General features: G+C 46.9%; 1 protein-coding gene across 2 annotated transcripts in view; it reads right to left on the bottom strand.

Moving 5' to 3' along the window:
- KIF3A (kinesin family member 3A) overlaps nucleotides 1–19,847 on the bottom strand; it is a 302,929-nt gene that overhangs the window by 224,610 nt on the left and 58,472 nt on the right. For both annotated transcript variants that reach the window (XM_078684196.1, XM_078684197.1), the window contains exons 4-5: nucleotides 19,666–19,750; nucleotides 15,309–15,414 (exon numbers count right to left, since the gene is read on the bottom strand). In XM_078684196.1, coding sequence (XP_078540322.1) covers nucleotides 15,309–15,414; nucleotides 19,666–19,750 — 191 coding nt within the window. The remainder of the gene's footprint in view (nucleotides 1–15,308; nucleotides 15,415–19,665; nucleotides 19,751–19,847) is intronic.

Here is a 19,847-nt window from a genome sequence, read left to right as displayed (position 1 = left end):
AGCATGACACCACTACAGCCTACAGAGTCTATTCTCAAAGGTTGAAAGTGAAGCAGCCATAGACCATATAGAGGGGCATCGCGTAAGTACGCGATGACCATCTCAAAATTGGCTGCAACGAATCTTATGTTTGGTATCAAACATATTGGAATCATACCCCCACACCATACAGGGTGTGGGAGGTAGGATTCCAAGCACTGGTAGAGCCCTCCCGTTCGGCTCTCAATGCTCCTGGTGCAAGTCTTCTAGACTGGGAGAGCACAACATGGCTGCTGCCGACCAGAGACATGATTCTCCCCCCCCCCCCCCCCTGCTGCTGAGCCAAGCTCAAGCAGGGGAAGGTAGACAGTAGGTATCCTGTCACAGGGAGTGTGACCACCTCCCAGACAGGATTTAATGTATTGGGTGCAATTGCCAGTGCTACTCAGTTTGCATGAGGGGCACATTTGGTGCCTCCTTACACTGTCCAATTGAAACCAGCTCGGCGAGCCTTGACTTCCGGTCAAAACTGGACAAAGGACATGGGAGTAACCTCCCTACTCCCAGCCCTTTCATTAGGGTACTTAAGGCCTTACCTGTGGGTGGGTCCCTAGATTAGTCGTGGGACACGATTCAATTCAGACACCACTTCAAACTTCTACCGCCCGGGCACTCTGGACTTCGTTTGAGCTCGACTTCATCCCCCTTTCAGTCTGCTGCATCGTCTGTGCAAGTGCACCATACAGACACCTTCCAAGGCCTGTGGACATCAAAGGTACCTGAAGGAATCTCCCTTGAAGTAAAGGAGTCACGTTCCTGCATCTGCAGGTACTGCTACTAAGCTGACCGGTCTGCTGATCCTGAGCTCCTACAGACTCCAAAAGGTTCAACAAAACAGGCAGTAGTTCTCCACAGGTCTCGAGGCCTTCCCTGCCCTCTCACCAAGTTTGAGGACGGTATTCCTCGTGCAAGGCACAGGAACCAAAACCCTGTGCACAGCATCAACTTGTCGTTGCAAAGGCTTGTTGGCTTCCTTCCACTAAGATCTTCGCGCTCCAAGTAGACCCAACCTCAAGCACATCTAGTGACCAGAATCTTTGTCCACAACGCATCATTTGCACCGTGGCCTGCATCTTTTGGTGTGCTGCTCGAGGTCCTCTTGGGACTCTAGGGCCTTTGGCCTGCGGGTAATGATGAGGGTCACCTTTGTTTCTTTTGGGTTCCCCGGATTGCTCCGGGTCTGCCATGACTACACTGCTTGTGGCGAGTCCCCTTGACCTTATTGGTCCACAAACTGCACCTTCTTCGACTTCTATGTTGTTTACAGTTGCAAAGGTTTTTTGATGCTCTTGAAGGACACCAACCCCTCAGCTCTCGACATCCGGTGGGAAACGTGAGACTGATTGTGTATGGCTCCTGATTTTCCTCAGCGTCACCTGGTCCTCACAGCTGCAGAGTGAAGGTCGCCGTCAACTCTCCTGGAACTCCTGACATCGGTGGGCATTCGTCTTCCAGGTCGCCGGGTCCCTCCTGAGTGACAGACTCTGTTCCCTCTGCTTGCAGGTACTCTTCAACTTGAATCCACCTTCAGATTCCATCTGACACTTTTTCTTTCTCCAGCAGCGGCATTTTCCTGAAATCATCCATTGGGTTTGATGGTGGTTTCCGACACCACTTCACACTTATGCATTCGGCTTCCCTAGTGTAGGTAACGTGGGTACTAGGGTATCCACGGGTGGGGTGGCTCTCCACCTTTCTGTCTTCTACTGGGTTGCTTCAGGGTCCACTAGGAAGGGTCCTTAATCTTTAAAATTTCAACCACGACTTACACGTGGATTTGTACGGAGAACGTGGTAGTGTTCCCACACTGCACACGATCTCTGTGGGGCTCCTAGTCACTCACTTTGGGTGGTTCCTTGGGTCGCCAGCACTTCTACATCCTCTGGACATTGTCTTGACAAGAGTCGTGGTACTTATGTTACTTTCTTAGTATATGGTTTGGTCCCCCTCGGGGGTCCACTGTGTATTCTGTGCTATTTACGTTATTTCTAGGCAAAGTATTGTGTGCATTGTGCATATCTCCGGGTAGGAGACATCTGTATGTGTTAGTGAGTGTTATATAATAAATACATATTTTTATAAATACATTGTGTGGTTCTTTTTCCCTTAATCTATACCTGTAAGATTGCATTCTGATGAAACAAGCTGCTTTACACTCTTTCTGGACTAAGCCTGAAGGCTGCTCTCTACAGCTACCACTTAGAGAGCTTTCTATGGTTGTTCAAGACCTCTTAAATCACCAAAGGGGTTGTCTGGACTGGTGCAGGGTGTCCACTTAGATAGGTGTCCATCATATACCAGCCCAGCCTCTCACATTCACCCATCTCACGTTTTGTCTATTGTTTGTCAGGCCTGTTAAATTAGATGTTGGTGTCTCAGGTCAAGATGTAGCCCTAATTTAGAACCACTTCAATTCAAGTGTACGGGGAAAATAGTCTCTTTCCTGGCGATCAATGCCCGCCAAGTAGGCCATTTGTGGCAAGCTCCTAGCGTCTTTCAATATATAATCAATGTTACTTTTGCAGTCCCCCTCCCAAAAGTTGGTCTACCTCTAGATTCCGAAATAGAGTGGCCATTGCACTTCCTTAGGCCATGGGACACAGCTATATCGGCTACCAATAAGGCAGCCGAGCTCATACTAATATTATTCCTAGTGTTAAAGGATGAAGGAATTCCCCAACATTTGTCTTCTACCCTAGTCAGCTCTAACATAGAAGAGTAGGGCTCAAAGCTGGTATTAAAGTCGCTGAGATTACAACATGTTGTCTTACCGCATACATTTCAAAAAATATGTTCAGTTTTTAAAGTCTGGAAGGGCTTATTAAAAATAGACAACCTATTACAGATGTTAGGCAGAAGATAAGGGGTCCCTGACTTCGGAATCAGTCTGGGGGCAAGAAGGTCTAATGAATCAATTACCTTGAATGAATCAGTGTCAATTACCTAGACTGAGCAGTCAAGTGATTTTTTAATCCATATGATAAGCGCTCGAGATTGCCTACCTGCTTTTGATGCTATGGCCTCAACACTGTATGTTGAATAACCCTGACTGAAGACCTTACTGACCGCCCAGTTCTCTAGGAAAATGCCAATATGGAATATGTCAATGAATCCTCCCCAGACCTCATTTGCCAGTTTAGTTCTAATCCCGGCTATAATCCATTTCACTAACTTTAAGTTAGTTACCAAGGGCTAGATGTAGGTAATGAAAATTTACCGATTCTAAAATACAGAATTTTACTGATTCGGTATTTTAGAATCGGTAAATGCTATGTAGAAAAATTCGGTAAGTATTACCGAATCGGTACTATTCGGTATTTACTGAATCGGTAAATACCGATTCCGTAATTCAATTCATTCCTATGGGCCTAGAGGAATGAATGGGAATTACCGAATCGGTAAATACCGATTCGGTAAAATAGGGAAACATTCAAGGGTGGCAGGGTGTCACATTGACACCCTGTTGCACCCCTGAATAGTGCTTGTGTGCACATGTGGCACACATACATGCCCTAAGGGTATGTATGTCTGCCACATGGCACTGTTGAAAATGCACAGATTTGCATTTTCAAAGGTATTCGGTATTTACCACCAACTAATAGTACATGCCATTTACCCCGAAACGGTAAATAATGATTCAGTAAATACCGAATCGGTAAATACCTATTCGGTATTTACCGAATCGTCCCCTACATCAGAAATGGCCTAATACCTGTTGGTAAGCCTGAAATTTACCGAATCTCGGGTTTAACGACCGGTAATGGGCCACCTACATCGGGCCCCAAGTGTTTTAAGTAGAATTTGTGCTCAAATAAATATCCTACTGTAGGGAAGGGCCCCTTTTTGACATGGGCACCCCACTTTTTGCCTGATATTTTATGAAATTTTGATTAAAGTGCACTGGGTTACTGGTAAGCAGGTCGCCAGTGCTCTTCCTCTAATACAAGGTAACTGCTCAATTATAGGCAGTGTGTTATGGTGCAGATAAATGTGGAAACACAACATGGCACACACCCTGTGTGCCATTCCAACAGACACTGAATGCAAGTCACCCCTATAGCCCTAAGGCCGTGGGCATTATATTACATGTGAGGACATATCTATATGAGCAGATATGCCCCTGTGCGGTCTAGTTCCATTGCTAGATAGTACAAGTGAACAGTGAAGTCATTTTAAGTATATGTATTGGGCACTAGTCATTACGCATACCTCAGCTAAATGACAGCTTCACTGGAACCTATGGTGTTTAGTATCAAACATCTTGTCTCAATAAATCCATACTGAAATCAGTAGTGGATTTATTAAGATAAGCACCAAGTAACGTTTGGGAGCATATACGCCCCACCTCCCCTTAGTCAGGCATTTGTAGACAGACTCACGCAACTCTGGGGAGAATTTCCTGACAGCTTGACTATACTTGGGGGAGACTGGAATGACATCATGGCCCCTTTGGACAGATGGGGGGTGCAGCCTTAGACCGCCACTCCTCCCAGGTCTAAACTTAACATCTTGGCACATACTTTGGGCTGGGCGGACACAAGGCGGGCCTTTCATCCCTTTGAGGCTGGATACACATATGTGTCATCTGTACACCCCACACTTTCACGTTTGGATTATATGTTTCTCCCATGCAGCTACACGCACAGTGTAGTGTACACCTCCATCCTCCCGCGCGGCTTGTCGGACCACGCGCCTATTCAGCTCCAACTCCGTCTGCAGGCCAGTCGTCCCTCCTATCGCAGGCGCATGTCCCCATGGTTGCTTCGAGATCCTGAGTATCAGGTAGTGCTTCGGATTGAAAAAGAGGCGCCGCCTGGCGCAGATTCAAGATTTGGAAGAGCGACAGCGCGTTCTCCAGAACTCGGTGGTAGAGGGCTCAGACGCGGGCGCCCTCCGTAATCTGCTCCATGTCCAACAGCAGCTGCACCAGCTACTTACGGACAACGCCAAAGAAGCCTGGCTGCCAACTCAACACCATATATATCAGTGGGGCGATAAATCCAGTCAGATGCTGCACAGGCTCTGCCAGGCGAGGTCCTCCCCGACGCAGGTCCTGGTTCTAAGGTCCCCTACAGGGAACCAGTGCGCCTCATCGGAGGCAGTAGTACAGGCCTTTGCCGATTTCTACGCAGCTTTGTACAGTGATCGTGAGGGGCTCCCCGAAACACTCATAGACGCCATTCTAGTTGATATCCCTCCAAAGCGTCTCTCGGATGAGCAGTGAGATGCCCTCGACAAGCCCATCTCTTTAGACGAATTGCAGTCCGCCCTCACTAATACTCAACCGGGCCGAGCACTAGGCCCCAATGGGTTCCCCTGTGACTTCTTACGCCCCCGTATGGGGATCGCTGGCCCCCATCTTCTCAGGGCGCTGCGCCAGGGGCTGGAGCAGGGAGTTTTGCCCCCGGACTGGCGCCACGCCAAAATTGTCATTTTCCTTAAACCGGGCCGTCCACCGGAGGACCCAGGCTCATATCGACCCATTTCATTATTAAACTTTGAGCCGAAATTACTGGGAAAGGTGTTGGCTGATCGCCTCCGCACTTGTATCCTTGACCTCGTCCATCCGGACCAATGTGGCTTTGTGCTGCAACGCTCCACCAGGCATAACATAAGACACGCACATAACATGGTTGCGGAAGCCCACCAGATGGGATGGGCTGTCCTACTAGCCGACATTGATTAGGCATTTGATTCCTTGAGCTGGACTTACCTTTTTAAACTATTAGAGGCTGTTAATTTGGGGCCCCGATTTCGAGCATATGTCAAACTGCTGTACACAGATCTTACGGCCCCTATATGGGTGGCCGGATATTGCTCGACCCCCTTCCCTATTCGGAGGGGGACTATGCAGGAATGACCTCTCTCCCGACTTCTTTTCGCTTTGGCGATAGAACCGTTAGCAGCGTGGGTGCGCCTAGACGCGGTCTGTAGGGGCTTGGTCTGGTCACCCGAATACTCACATAAAATTGCACTCTACGCGGACGTTGCATTATTCTTATTCTCTGACCCCTGGGTCACCGGACCGAGGGTGTTGCAGATTCTGCGGGTGTTTGGTGAAACAACGCGGCTACACGCCAACCCGTCCAAGTCGACTCTCTTTCCTAGTTGCGGCGACCAGGGGTGTCAAGATTGGGCCTTACAGCTGGTCATTGCAGACGAGGGGTTTAAATATCTAAGTGTCCATATCACCAGATGCCCCACTGCAGCGTGGTCACTCAACATTGCTCCTCTGCTCCCGGCAGTCCGGGAGGAGACGACTACATGGTCCCATCATCCCCTGTCCATATACGGTATGTCCGCAATATTTAAAATGTTGTCTCTGCCACGCTTGTTATACAGACTGCAAAATTATACATATCCTAACTGGTTCCTTCAAATAAATGCACTCCTGAATAGATTCCTTTAAGGCGGAGGGCCGGTCCGGGTGGCTCTGGCGATCTGTGTCCAATCCACCTACTGTGGGGGCCGTATTATTGGGCGTCCCAGCTACTAGTCATCAATGATTGGTGGTGTAACCCACAGAACGATCCGGCCTACGCGGTGGAACGACTCTTCCTGGAGGAATACCCACTGGTGGATCTCCTGTACAGTAACCCTACCCTGGAGGCCCTTCCCCCGGCCTGTCGACAGTTATCCAGATATGGAGACGTGTTTCTCGGTCCATGGGTTGGTGGGGTATGCGAACGGGCGAGACTCCCCTCTGGCGGGGCACATGCCTCCGGCCGGTCTCGGCTTTCTCCAGATTCCGTAGATGGGATGCTTTAGGGATCTCAACGCTGGGTGATGTGATGCGCGGACCTACACTTAAATCCTTTCAAAGGTTGCAGGAGGAGTTTGATCTACACAAGTCCAAATTCCATAAATATCTTCAGCTCCGCCACACCCCGTCTCCCCTGATTAAAAATCTTACGGCAGTACCAGAATTTCACCCACTGGAGGGTAGACAACTGATGGGGGATCTAGGAGGACACAAAATCCGCCAACTATACCAGACCTTGACCACACATTCAAAGACAAACATACATCGGACAAGGGCAGTGTGGGAGGCAGATGTACCGACCCTCACAGATGATGACTGGACTGAGGCCCTCGCCAGCCCTAGGGGTTCAGCCATGTCCTCTAGATATAGATTGATCCAGTTCAAATATCTTCACCGAGTGTACTACACCCGCCTCCATCTCTGGCAGATGGGAGCTATTCCATCCTCCACCTGCCTCCGATGCAATTCAGAAGAAGGGTCCTTTCTCCACACGGTCTGGGGCTGCACAGCACGACAACATTTTAGGTTGAGGGTATGGTCTTGTCTGGGGCGGGTGCTAGGCTGTGACCTCCCAGCAGATCCTCGATTAACCCTTCTCCATAGCACAGAAGATATTGGGGGGGGGACAGATACAAAAGACATTTGCTACTTTTAGGACTAACATTGGCCAAGCGTGACATAGCTCAACATTGGAACTCCTCCTCCCCCCCCCCCCGGGGGTGGCGGCATGGAAATCTGCCTTGGATAAATGTATGTCGGCTGAAGTGGCGGTGTTTCAGGCACGGGCTGCCCGCAAAAGAATGGAAAGATCCGGGCCAGGTGGGCCACATACCGGGGCATTGACCTATCCCTCTTCCCAACGTCAGTGAATCCAGACCCTATTGACAGACTTATCATTAATGACTCTCCAATCTAACTCGCGAATGGGCCAGAGTGGAGACATGCCTATAAGCCTGTACACATATATAGCGTTCCATGTGGAAGGTGCGGTGCGGGGGAGGGGGGAAGCGGAAGGTTGGTTTGACTGCTTTACTGATCCTCCGGTGCTGCCCTCACCAGCACCTTCTGTACCTATAATCTGCAATCTGTCTGAACACTGCTTGTGGGGGGGTTCGCCCCTTTGGGTACAAAAATCTTAATAAAATTTGTTGTAAAAAAAAAAAAAAAGATAAGCACCAAGAGAGCAACTTAGAGGTGCCCCCTGAAAATCTACCAGCATCTAAGAGCCCATTTAGGAGTTTTGGCGGTGCGAAGGTGGGTGGGCGGTACTCCACTCCTGCGTGCCGTGTGCCCCGCATCGCTGAGACTCGCATCCGCCCATCCGCCAGATTACAAGTTATTTGTAGTCGGGCAGGAGGGTGGCGTGTCGTTCCCAAGGCAGTGCCTCTTTAAAAGGCCGCGGCCTCTTTGTAAAAGGCATCGCAAAGGGAACACCTCACAAGGTTCCCAGGCGGCATGGATTTGAAAATCCATGCCGTGCAGGAACCTTTATGCATGCACACAGGGGGGCACAGGTTATGCCGCCCTGTGTGCATGCAAAAAGGGAGGAGGCACAGGTGGCCTTGTAAGGGCTCCTTTGTTCCTCTCATCCAAGGTGTACATGGAGGAGAAACCGCCATGTAAACCCCAGAGGAGAAGAAACTAATTATATGCTTGGTGGGACCTCGTCGGTCCCTACGAGCATATTGCAACCTCTGACCGCCACGCCACCCGACCTCCAGGGAACAGCAATTCCCTGGCGGCTGTCCAGGGTGGTTTGACTGCCCAACTCTTAAGTGTCTGGTCGGACTGCTGGTGCAGTGGTGGCTGGACAGCCAACGCCGCGCCACCACAAGTCTGGCGGTCCACTGATCTTAGTGTGATGGCTGACTGTATCTTCCAGCTTACCACCACAGACGCATTTCTGATCCCCTGGAAGAGAGGGCCAATGCTCTCAGAGATCCAAAACAATGCCTTCCCTGGCAGGTGTTTACACCTCCTCCAGCAGGAGGGCTAGTGAATATGCATACCAAGGCCAGAGGCTTCAAAGCCTCTGCCGCCTTTTGATTTGCAACCCCGGCCTGCCCCAGACCTGGGAGATGCCACCCCCAGGCCCCTGTGGTAGCAGGACAGACAGGAAATTAAGTTATTCAACTAGGCAAGTTGCACCACCAGAATAGTCTCGCCCCTAAGTTGGACTGGAAGGGAAGAAGGAAGGAAGGAAGGAAGGAAGGAAGAATTAATCTGACAAAAGAAGGACAAAGAAGAGACGTAGAAGCAATAACTGCTGACAACCAGTGGATTTTGGCACCAAACGACGCCTGCCTGATCCTGTCCTGACAATCAGGCTCATACTGCAGCTGTGAATCCTCCAAAAGCCTCAGGAGGGCAACCAGCACTTCGCCAGCTGTCAGCATCTCCCTTGAAGTGAAGGAGCCACTTCCCTGCAACCTGCTTGCATGGAACACAACATCCGTTCACCATCTTGTTGACCACCGGGTCCATCTGACGCAGCAGCTGCCCAGGAGGAGGTCACCATGCTCCAGAGGGTCAGATCAATATCCCCACCAAGTTTGGAGATGCCTAGCGTCGCCCTGCACCATTACCTGGGGTAATGGACCTCTTAAAGCAACCAAAGCTTGTTTGAAGTCCAATCGGGACTCCAGCACCACTAAGATTGACCAGCTGATGAAGGACGTCAGCATCGCAGAGGCCAGCACAGAGAGTGGCCCAGCTGTCCTGTTTTGTACTCCCTCAGCAGGTCTGACTGAGAACCGAGAGTGCCTTTGATGTATGGCAACAGCCGACAAAAGTCCTCTGCACCCGAGCTCCTCATCCCGGGTACACGAGCAAACACTGTGCCCCCCTGCTCCCAGGACCCACACGAACTAAGCTCCCCGTTAAGAGATACTGGACTTGTCCCCCAATACCTCTCTGCAGCTTGTTTCTAGGTGGCCCTGCACTTCTTTGCCTGCGGTGTAGTGCACAAGGGTACCAACCTGTCCAGCATCTCTGTACCCAGACACTCTAGGGTATGTAAACCCAAACTCCTGGTGGATCTTGTGACCTTGACCTCCCTCTCTACCCCTAAAAGCACCCAAAGTCCTAAAGGGGACCCCCGAAATACAACGGAAAATACTTACCCAATTATGAAGTTCTTGGTGTTGAAAATATAAAAAAATACCTGCTATTTTTCTAAATTGGTCCCTTCAGTGTGTGCCCATTTATTGATTCTGGGTTACTCAACAAATACTTAAAAATAACCTCTGATCAGCCTAAACTGCTCACCCACACCACTACAAAAGGGATCCTTTGAGATTATTTAATTAAGCCCTGTAAACCAATAAGGGTCATTTGGACTTTCAACATAGTGTACTTCATTTTGGTACATAACTGGAACTTATGGTGTTTGGTATCAAATTCAATCATACAGGGTTCTTATCGAGTGCAACTAATCACCCACTGAGGGTCTCAAGACTCTTGGGGGGGGGGGGGGGGGGTGGAAGCCGGAGGACCATACGGCATTGATTTGGCGGTACATAGAGAGCGTTTTGCTGACCACCATGTCCATCGAAGTAACAGCCTGCCAGGAGGAGGACACCATGCTCCAGAGTGTCAGATTCATCTCCCCACCATGTTTGGAGATGCCAGGACCCCCAGGAGCTGCCCTGCACCAATACCCATGGTACCAGACTCCTTGCAGCAACCAAAGTTTATTTGAAGTCCAATCTGAACTCCAGCACCACAAAGACCGACGTGGAACGTCAACATCACAGAGGCCAGCACGGAGAGTAGCCCAGCTGTCCTGTTTTGTCCCACCTCTGCAGGTCTGACCGAGATCCTCACAGCCTGTTTCTAGGTGTCCACCCCCCTTCTTTGCCTATGGTGTTGCATTCAAGGCTACCAACCCATTCAGCAACTCTGCACCCGGGTATTCCAGGGCAGGGAAACCCAGAACTGTTGGTAGATCTTGACCTCCCTAGCACCTTAACAACAAAATGGGACCCGAAAAAAAGAATGCAAATACCTGTATGCTACGTAGATTTCTTTCTTCATAGGTAATCATTACTGTGTAAAAACGCGAATGTGTGAGATTTTTGCTTAACTGTAAAAATTGATGCCTCAAAAAGTACAAACCCAATTATGAAGTTCTAGGTGTAATTTTTATTTTATTTTTAAATACCTGTTATTTTTCTAAATTGGTCTTGAGTTTCTTCTTTAAAGCGTGTCTCATTCATTGACTTTGTGTATTCAACAAATGCTTAACACAACCCTCTGATAAGCCTAAGCAGCTCGCCCACACAACCACAAAAAAGGGCATTTGGAATCATTAATTTAAACCCTGTAAACCAATAAGGGTCGTCTGGACTTTCTATATAGTGTACCTCATTTTGGTACTACATAAACATCCAGCTTCCTGCACCAACATGTCTGAAGCAATTTTGTGAACCTAATTATTGTACCTACAGTCATACAGATTACAAAAATTCCCCTCCATATCAGAGCAGATCATTTCCTACCTATACCCAGTGGTTTGCTGCATATCAGGGGAATGATCTACAGAGGCTTGTTCAGCCATTAGAGGGACAGGAGGATTGTACAGTCAGGCGACCGCAGCCAAACCACTAACACCAGGATAGACTGGGTAAACTGCAGGCTTTTTTGGCTTCTCTGCACCTGATAATGGTACTAGCAGAACTATCCTTGCCATCATCTGGGAGCCTCAACTAAAAAAAACAAATTTCAGACCCTTCAAGAGGGGAGGTGTGTTGGTCTAATGAAATCAGATCCTCTACCAGTTCAGGAGCTATACGCTTCAGCTTAATAGAATCCCATTGACCCCCCCATGCATAGTTAAACATCTCACATGCACAATGTCTGAATAAACAATTGAGTAACAATGCCTGTTGTTTCCGATCCAGTGTAACACCTTATTTTTCCGTGACTCTCTGCCTTCAATGGTACCACGTGATAATTTGGGAACCTTTGACATCAACACAGTGTGTCCAGCTTGTGGTTGTGAGATGCTAAAAGCCTGGAGTGAGAAACCTCTTTAAGAGGCACGGATCAATTGCGCATAGGGTTTGTAGAAGACATGCCTGCTGTCTTTAATAAGCATGGAGGAAGGAAGACAGCTGGGTAGTTTGTCGTAATCGTGGGTGGGGTCTTAGATGGATACTGTGACAGGGGCGGTGGTATACTAAGCTTCTTAATATAAAGGAAACACAGGTCTTCATAATTTCTATGCCCTATTGTAGACCCTTTAGGGTGCACCCAGGAATAGTGTTGAGGGTTAGCTGTTAGCTTTTTATTGTTGCTGCCATTATTTAACCGTTCACCTGGAGATAAAGCAAGGCTTTTACCTCGCATCTGGCTTGGTCAGTCACTGGCACCAGCAGCTTAGGTTCGTTCGGTTTTGGCGTGTTGTCACCTAGTCGCTCAACTATAACACCACCACTCACACGTGCAACACTGCTTATGGCATGAATTAGGTCATCACAGTCACGCCAATTTTGATCACATTAGCCATAGACAACCGGGTCACTTTTTGATCCGTCCCTTCTCTCTCCCCCCTTCAGGTCTGACCATTGGCAACCCACTAGGCTGAGAATTATTCCTGCCTTACGTGTGAGTATAACATCTCACACATGTCATTAGTGACGCTACCTTAAGTCAACTCCCTCTCTGAAACTTTGCTTTCCCTTTCAGACTGTCCCCCGCCCCGTCCCACCTAGTCTTGATAAAGACCCGCCGCGACCACCAACTGGGGCGCTACAGGGTCGAAACGTCGACGCTTTACCACTGGTCCAGATACTTCAGGAGCATGTACAGGAACTCCTTGTTCCCTTGGAGAAGAATCAAAATTCTGGCCACCCTAAACCCTTGTATATAATAATTTTGTACATATGTGTCACTGTATTTGATGCACTGATCACTCTTCACCTACAGTCACTATTTCTCACACCTTTTGACGGTCTCATTACCACATCATGGAATGAAGTAATTCAGATGTAATATGTTTACTTCACTACGAATATAAAGTACTTTTTGAAATATCCGATTTCTCTCCATATGTTCTTGTTTCAGAGAGTTTATTTCTAATGTGTACAGAGCGCACCTTGCTTACTTTCAAAGAGATTGGCGTTACCCAACAGAACCACCTTTGTATTTAAAGAGGGTTAGCTGTAGACTTGTTGGCATCTCCAGTGCAAGATGGAAAAGTAAGTCTTGAGTACCCAATGTTCGTCGAGACGGAAAGGTTTGAGCACCCTCCAATTAAAATGGCGAGGGTTCCCACCATGCCAAACAAATTGCTTCAAATCCTTTATCTCATCCCTCAATGCATTAATAAGACCAGCTGTCTCTCAGAGTGTTGAGGAACTGAAGCAACGCATGGGGAAGTCAGTAGGAGAATTCGTGGAAGAATTCTGGAGTTGGGTGCCTGGAGTTCCAATTGCAAGTTTAAACCTGTTTGAACTCTCAATATTTGGAGTTAGTTGCACATGCCCGTTATTGTCATAATAAAGTGCTTATGTGAATCCGGGGGTATTCACTCATTGGATAGGAGCGAGTCCATGTCAATGGGTTCTTTAGGTATCCTTGGCTTCTTCTTGAATATTTCCATCACCTTCCCTCCTTTAGAAGCTCTCCCTTGGTTTCTTTCCACCTCTTCAATTAGGGTGTTGATATCTCTGGCCACACAATCATCACCTACGTACTTGGGATGTTTGGGGATTTTCAGTTATGTAGAAGCACTTGTGGGGCTGGTTGTCACATTTCTTTTCCCCATAACATCCCAAGGTGATGCAAATGTGCAACACTGAACCAGTCACCTAATAGGCTGCCATAATTAAGAAGAATATATAAAGGGACTACAGTACCTCAGATCTCCAGAACTCTTAGTGGCCTCAGATCTCAAGCCAAAACCAATGGGTGTGGCCCTGCTCTGACGGGTGCAGCCGGACCGTGCATGTACCACGCCGCGGAAGGTATGCAGGCACTATATGTGTGGCGGCGTGGGTGAAAGACCCTCCTCTGGGGCAGTTCCTCCTGGGACAGCGTGTCACCTCCTGGTCAACAACAAAGTTCATGGGCGTCCTGCCCCACGAGAGATGTGCAGGCGCTCTATGCGAGGGAGTGCTGGTTAAATTCTCTTCTCTCATGGCAGTTCCACCTGGAACAGCAAGTCACCTCCGAACCAGCAACAAAGTTCCTGGGCTTCCTTCGTTGGGGGAGATGTGCAGGCGCTATATGTGCGGTAGCGCAGGAGTGCGGGTGAAAGCCCCTCCTCTAATGTTTATTCCTCCTGGGACAGCGAGTAAACTTCTGGCAAGTAACAAAGTCCCTGGGTGTCACGCGCCACAGGAGATGTGCAAGGACTATATGCTTAGAGGAGCAGGAGTGCAGGTGTAAGTCCCTTCTCTCGGGTAGTCCCCATGGACATCAGTTCCCCTTCTGGCCAGCAACAAAGTTCCTGGGCGTACATATAAATCGTTTTGGTTACATTGGAAGGTCTTGACTAATACTACCCCTTAACAGTCCATCCAGCAACATAGGATGATGAAGGGATTGTACACAAATATCAAATTAAAGAAACCCAAATTGACACCCAAGTGTATCGTAGTGAAGCAGTTATCGGTTGATATAGAAAATGCCATAATAACCAAGCATCCTACTTATTTATTTATTTTTTATTTTTTTAAAGTATATCGCATCCTATCAAGTGAACTCGTTTTTAGTAGGGTACGGCTTGATGTTTGATAGGTTTCAACTTTCAGAATAAGCATTTAATTGCCACCAGAGCACTGAAACAGACTAACCCCTTCGTGGATATTCAGTAGACTGAAAACGGCCAGGATGTGATTGCCGGCCAGGATGGCCGCAATTATCCTAAGCTAACATTTTGGATGCTGGTTTTAACTCTGTGGTGAGCCTTGTGGAATACAATCTTTTATGAATTTAAGAAATGTAGATGGTGAGGTACACAACCCAGTTTTGCGGAGTATCATCTGTAACATTGGTTTGTCTTGGGTTATGGAATTGTGAGGCATTTATAGTAAAGGATAACTTAACCTTACACATTGATGTAGACTAATATTTTTAATGGGTTCATTTACAGATTAAGAAAGTATATTTGCTGAGGTTCTACATGCGATTTGCATTTGTGAATTCTTTAAGTTCATTTTGATTAAGTTAGCATAATGTTATATCTAGCCCATAGACACTTTTTTGATTATGAACACTGTGGTTTAGAAATGTCCACATACAATCAAATAACTACCAATTAAATATACTGCAAACTCTACGTTGTGCCATTATACAGGTTTGTCCACCCCACTGATTTAATACTGTACAAAAAAAAGTTCAGCAAACAAAACAGGCACAATCAGTGATCTCATAATGATATAGAAACCTGTTCCAGAAAAGAGTAAGCGAAAGAGCTCCTTAAACACAACCACCCCTCTCAAGTAACAAAGACTTCTCATCATGAATAAAACCTATCATGTAGGAATAAGAATACTCTTACGATTTTTGTGGCCTAGTGTCATTATCCTGTCCATATCATCTGCGTTGTTTACAACGTATGCCGACAAATCCTTGATGTAAACGCCCACATCAGGTCTTTCTTTAACCTGTAATGCAAATAATTTAATTAAAAAAATTCAATTGAGAGACTGATAATACATTCCGTTTTCTGGACTTTGTAATAGAAAAGCTGTAGCCCCCTGGGTTCGAGTTGCACCAGATAACTATCCTGGAAGTAAAAGTAGTAGCATACCAACTGCCTCTTCTAAAATATTTCCAAGCCACCCAAAAAATATAACTTACTTTGAGTGGGGCCTCGAAAAACTTGTAAACTGGACCCAACAGGAACTAGAATTAGCAACACGCTGCAGTTTCATTCACCTGCTGCTGACAGGTATTAAAAGGTTTAAATTCAGGAGTTTCCCTGCACACTAATGAGGAGGTCTTAAATTCTACGTATTCACTGTATACAGACACTGCCTATTCGTGGTCTCTCTTCAATGAGTTTCATAGCTGTGAGTGTTTTTAAATTCAGCAATAGTACTATGAGTGTTGAGGGCACGGATGAAATCAGACATTCAGCACACTGCCTTTGACAACGTAAAGGTCATGGCCACGGCCTTTACGACCTCGCAAAAAAACGGTGCAATGGAAGCAGTCATCAGAATGCAGAGCATAACAAACCAGCAGTGAACAGAAGAGTCCTGCTAAAACAGCTAGCTGAGTGTTTTATAGAATCTTTTGCTCTCAAAGCCTCCAGACTCTGCATAGAACCAGTGGCTTTGCCCCGGTGCTGTACTTCTGTGGCTCCATTTGCAATCTTGTAATGCCTACAATCAGCTGGGGGTGGGGGGTCAATAAAATATACCCATGCAAGAGGCAAGGTGCAATAATACCAAATTGTAAGCTACAAGAAAAGGATAAGAGTCAGTAGACACCATTCATGGCTGAGGGCCATTCAGCAAACAAACTATAGCCATGTGCAAACATTCAGTACATGCATATAAAATGCCTGTTAATCAAAAATGTCTAGTACACATTTCAACTATTTTGGCCAGCATTACGGATAGTTATAATTTACGAGAGCGCGCTAGCAGATACAGGCTCAATTCGAACATAATTCACTTTCTGAATACTTTCTTACCCTGTCACCTTTTTTATTTATTTATTTTGATTTCTGGGGACACACAATATATCTTCAAAGCACTGAATGAGCATTTTCCTCCTGTAAGATCACCAGGACCAATCATCACAGACTGGCGGTAGGTTTGTTTAGTTCAAAGAGTATATGCCAAACTTTATTTTGCCCTAATCCGCTCGCTTCTTTTGTTTTATTTAGAATAAATACCAATACCACAGTTTTCCAAATCTGTGTTTACATAAAAAAATTAAAGGAACTTGAACCATGGCCTTTCTGAGGGATATTTACAATGTCTCATAAGGATATGGTATACTTTTAAACTGTCAGTGTACTACCCTCAAAAATATGAGAAGACATTCTTGATTCCCATACTCATGGAAAAGTGTACTATAAGGAAGATCATGCTCTGAGAGCTCCAGCAGGCGCAGTGTAACAGCTGCTGCCCACCACCAGGATGAGATGCGTACAAGAGCAGCAAACCCTGCATAAGGAGAACCCCTTAAATCTGGTGAGAGACTACCCAGTCAACTCCGTGAGATCCCCAGAGACACACTTCAACATCCTGGATAAACCAAGAAAACAAAGTTGGTATCAGTTTTCTTGACTGCAGCAATGAACTCCCCCCTTGGAGAAGTCAAACTACCACACATTTTATGATTTATTTATGGACTGCAAACAGCTAATCAGAAGGGAAAATTCAGCTCTGAACCTTCTCAGATCACTTATGGCACACCACAGGGTTCCATGTTTGATCTATCATTGCTTAATTTGTATATGGAGTCCCTGAGAATTTCGATAGAGGAGGTAGGAGACTCCATCTGCCGTATCCATTTACCAGATTATGGAGGGAATACATTTATATGAAAATCTCCTTGCTCATCGTCTCCATAAGTTAAAAACTTGCCTTCAAAAACCTCAGAAGAGGACGTTATCAAACTCCCTTAGTCTCCACCCAGAAAAGACTAAATTCGTCCTACTCTCTTGCAATAGAAATTTAACTTCCACAAAGATGGCTCAGCAAGCTCAAGATTGTTGGTTTTATCCCAAAAACTCTCTCCAAGGTAAGAGTGGTTGGTTTTTAAATTGATCAGTACATTTCTATCAGAGCTCAAATTGATCATTCATTAAAGAACATGCCAAAATCACACTTAGCTCTGTGAAAAGATAAAACTAATTCTAAACATGAAAGGCATTCACTCAGTAGTACACTCATTAGTGATTTATCAAGTTATCTTTGGTACTACAGCTGTGACTGGACTTTTACAAACAGTAGCACCCATCAAAGCTGTGTTTTATTCAGTAGCAAAAACAGTCTAAAAACAGAAAGTTGGCTACATAATCATGGTGCTAAAAGACTTCACTGTCTCACACCTCCAGCCACAATCAGTTTGAGTGGCTTTTATCATAACCCCCGCACTCCGCCCCATTCCCACATGTATACCACCTTTGCCCATACTGTATTCCTTATCCGGACAAGAAAAGCCAACGTACACATTCGTCACATAGTGGTCATTTGTTGGCCGCAGTAAATTAGGAATACAAAGAAACATGTATATACTTTGCATATTTTGCATGTTATGTCCTGACAAAACTTCCTTGTTATTGTCTCTTGGCCCTTGTGGGTCGTTCTCTTTGGTAGGTTGGTTTTTGCGCTCACTTTGCGCGGGGAGGGGGTAGCTTCTGTCCCTGAGTTAGGCCACCTCGCTACCTTGTCCGACTCTTGTTGTGCCCTGCCTTCAGGCGGGGGCTGGGCTGCGAGCGCCGTCTCCGTTTGCTACCCCCCCATCATTGGTAGGCCAACTTCCTTCCCAGCCGTGAGCATCCCAGAGTGAGTGGTCCTACACACCTGTCCTTAGGCCAACTCACCCAGCCGTGAGGCATCTGAAGGTGAGTGGACCTATTCTGGCACACCGCCCTCCGGTGTGCCTCCGTACCAACAGATATCAGCGTAGTTCTTCGCCACGCTCTGCCTGTTCCTCAGCCCTGCGACATTGCTGTTCCTTAGGTGTGGGTGGGTGGGACAAGAATTTGTGCTCCGCCGCCGGTGCTGCTCCCCCGCTCCGATAAGATAGGAGCTTGCCCGGGGGAGCAGCGCCTATATGCCTCCCCCATTCGCCTTCCAGGCCGGGTAGGCCTCCTGCCCATTGGAGAGTTCGTAGCCTGCCTCGGCCTCCATTGGCCAGGGGTGTCGGCGCCTCTTCGGCGGCCGCCACTGGGGGAGGGGCCGGGCATTTCCTTAGTTCCTGGTCGCTTTGCGCGCCAAAAACCGGCCCTCCACTAGTTTGTTTGTGTCCGGGGGCGCAGCGCTGGTTATGGCGCCGGCTCTCGAGCCCCCTTCGGGAGCAGCCTCTGCAATTATCAAGATAATACATTGCCAACAGCTTTCTTAATTCGCTGCTTCGATGATCAAACATTGATAACTGGTTAGTTGTAACCGAGTATTTTGAAAAATTCTCAGTAGGTAGACGTACACTGTCCAGAAAACTGTTCATAATGCCCCAGTACGTATATCACTGTCATCAATCTGGTTTCGATGAGGATCCAATATACAACCCTTTGTTTTACAGGCTAGTATCCAGAAAGACTGTTGGCACAAGATGGGCCTCAGGGCAAAGAGAAGGGGGGAGAGGAGTCCCAAGGAACAGAAGTGTATACCTTCAAACATTTAACCTTGTTGACATTTACAGTAAAAGTGTATACCTTCAAACATTTAACCTTGTTGACACTTACAGTAATGAGCAAAAATACTAGTGTGGGCCTGGTAAGGCACCCACCTACCAAGTCCCTCACTTTCTTTCTCATTCTCTCACAACTTCTATGGGATAGGGACAGCAGGAGTGTACTAGTTAAGGGCGGGAGCAAAAGTTAACTAAACAAACAGCACCCATTCCTTCAAGGCCAAGAAACACAGGTCTGGCAATTACTCCATTCTCCCAAATCACAGTACTTCTGAGATATTCATCACACCACGACGTAGACTGCGATGTACACGGTTGACCAACAGTAACCGACCTCCACGTTGCTCTAAACTCAGGAAAGAGAGAATCCCATTCCTCTAGGGACTGCTCCTGCATACATTGCTAAGGACTCAAGAAGAATGCTATCCCTTTCACATCACTAACTTGGCCCAAACCAGTCCTACAATACATAAGATGACAAGTATAAACAAAATACTATCATCTGGTGGTTAATGTCCCAATAAAAACAATATCCTTACCTCTAACCTCTGAGTCTGGTCTTTTCCAAGCAAGTCCCGTACTTCTTCATTGTAAATTTCCAAATAGGAGACTCTGACCAAAAATCTGCAAGAAAAAGAAAAACAGATTAATTTTCATACTAAGGACGTAAATCTTTTCCTACCACAAGTCAATTTCTCTATTCATTAGCAATGGAATGTCA

The sequence above is a fragment of the Lissotriton helveticus genome, chromosome 3_2 (genome assembly GCF_964261635.1).
Source record: "Lissotriton helveticus chromosome 3_2, aLisHel1.1, whole genome shotgun sequence".
In the NCBI taxonomy this organism is placed as follows: Eukaryota; Metazoa; Chordata; class Amphibia; order Caudata; family Salamandridae; genus Lissotriton; species Lissotriton helveticus.
The sequence above is the reverse complement of the archived record's forward strand: the minus strand, read 5'-3'. Positions and strand labels throughout refer to the sequence as shown.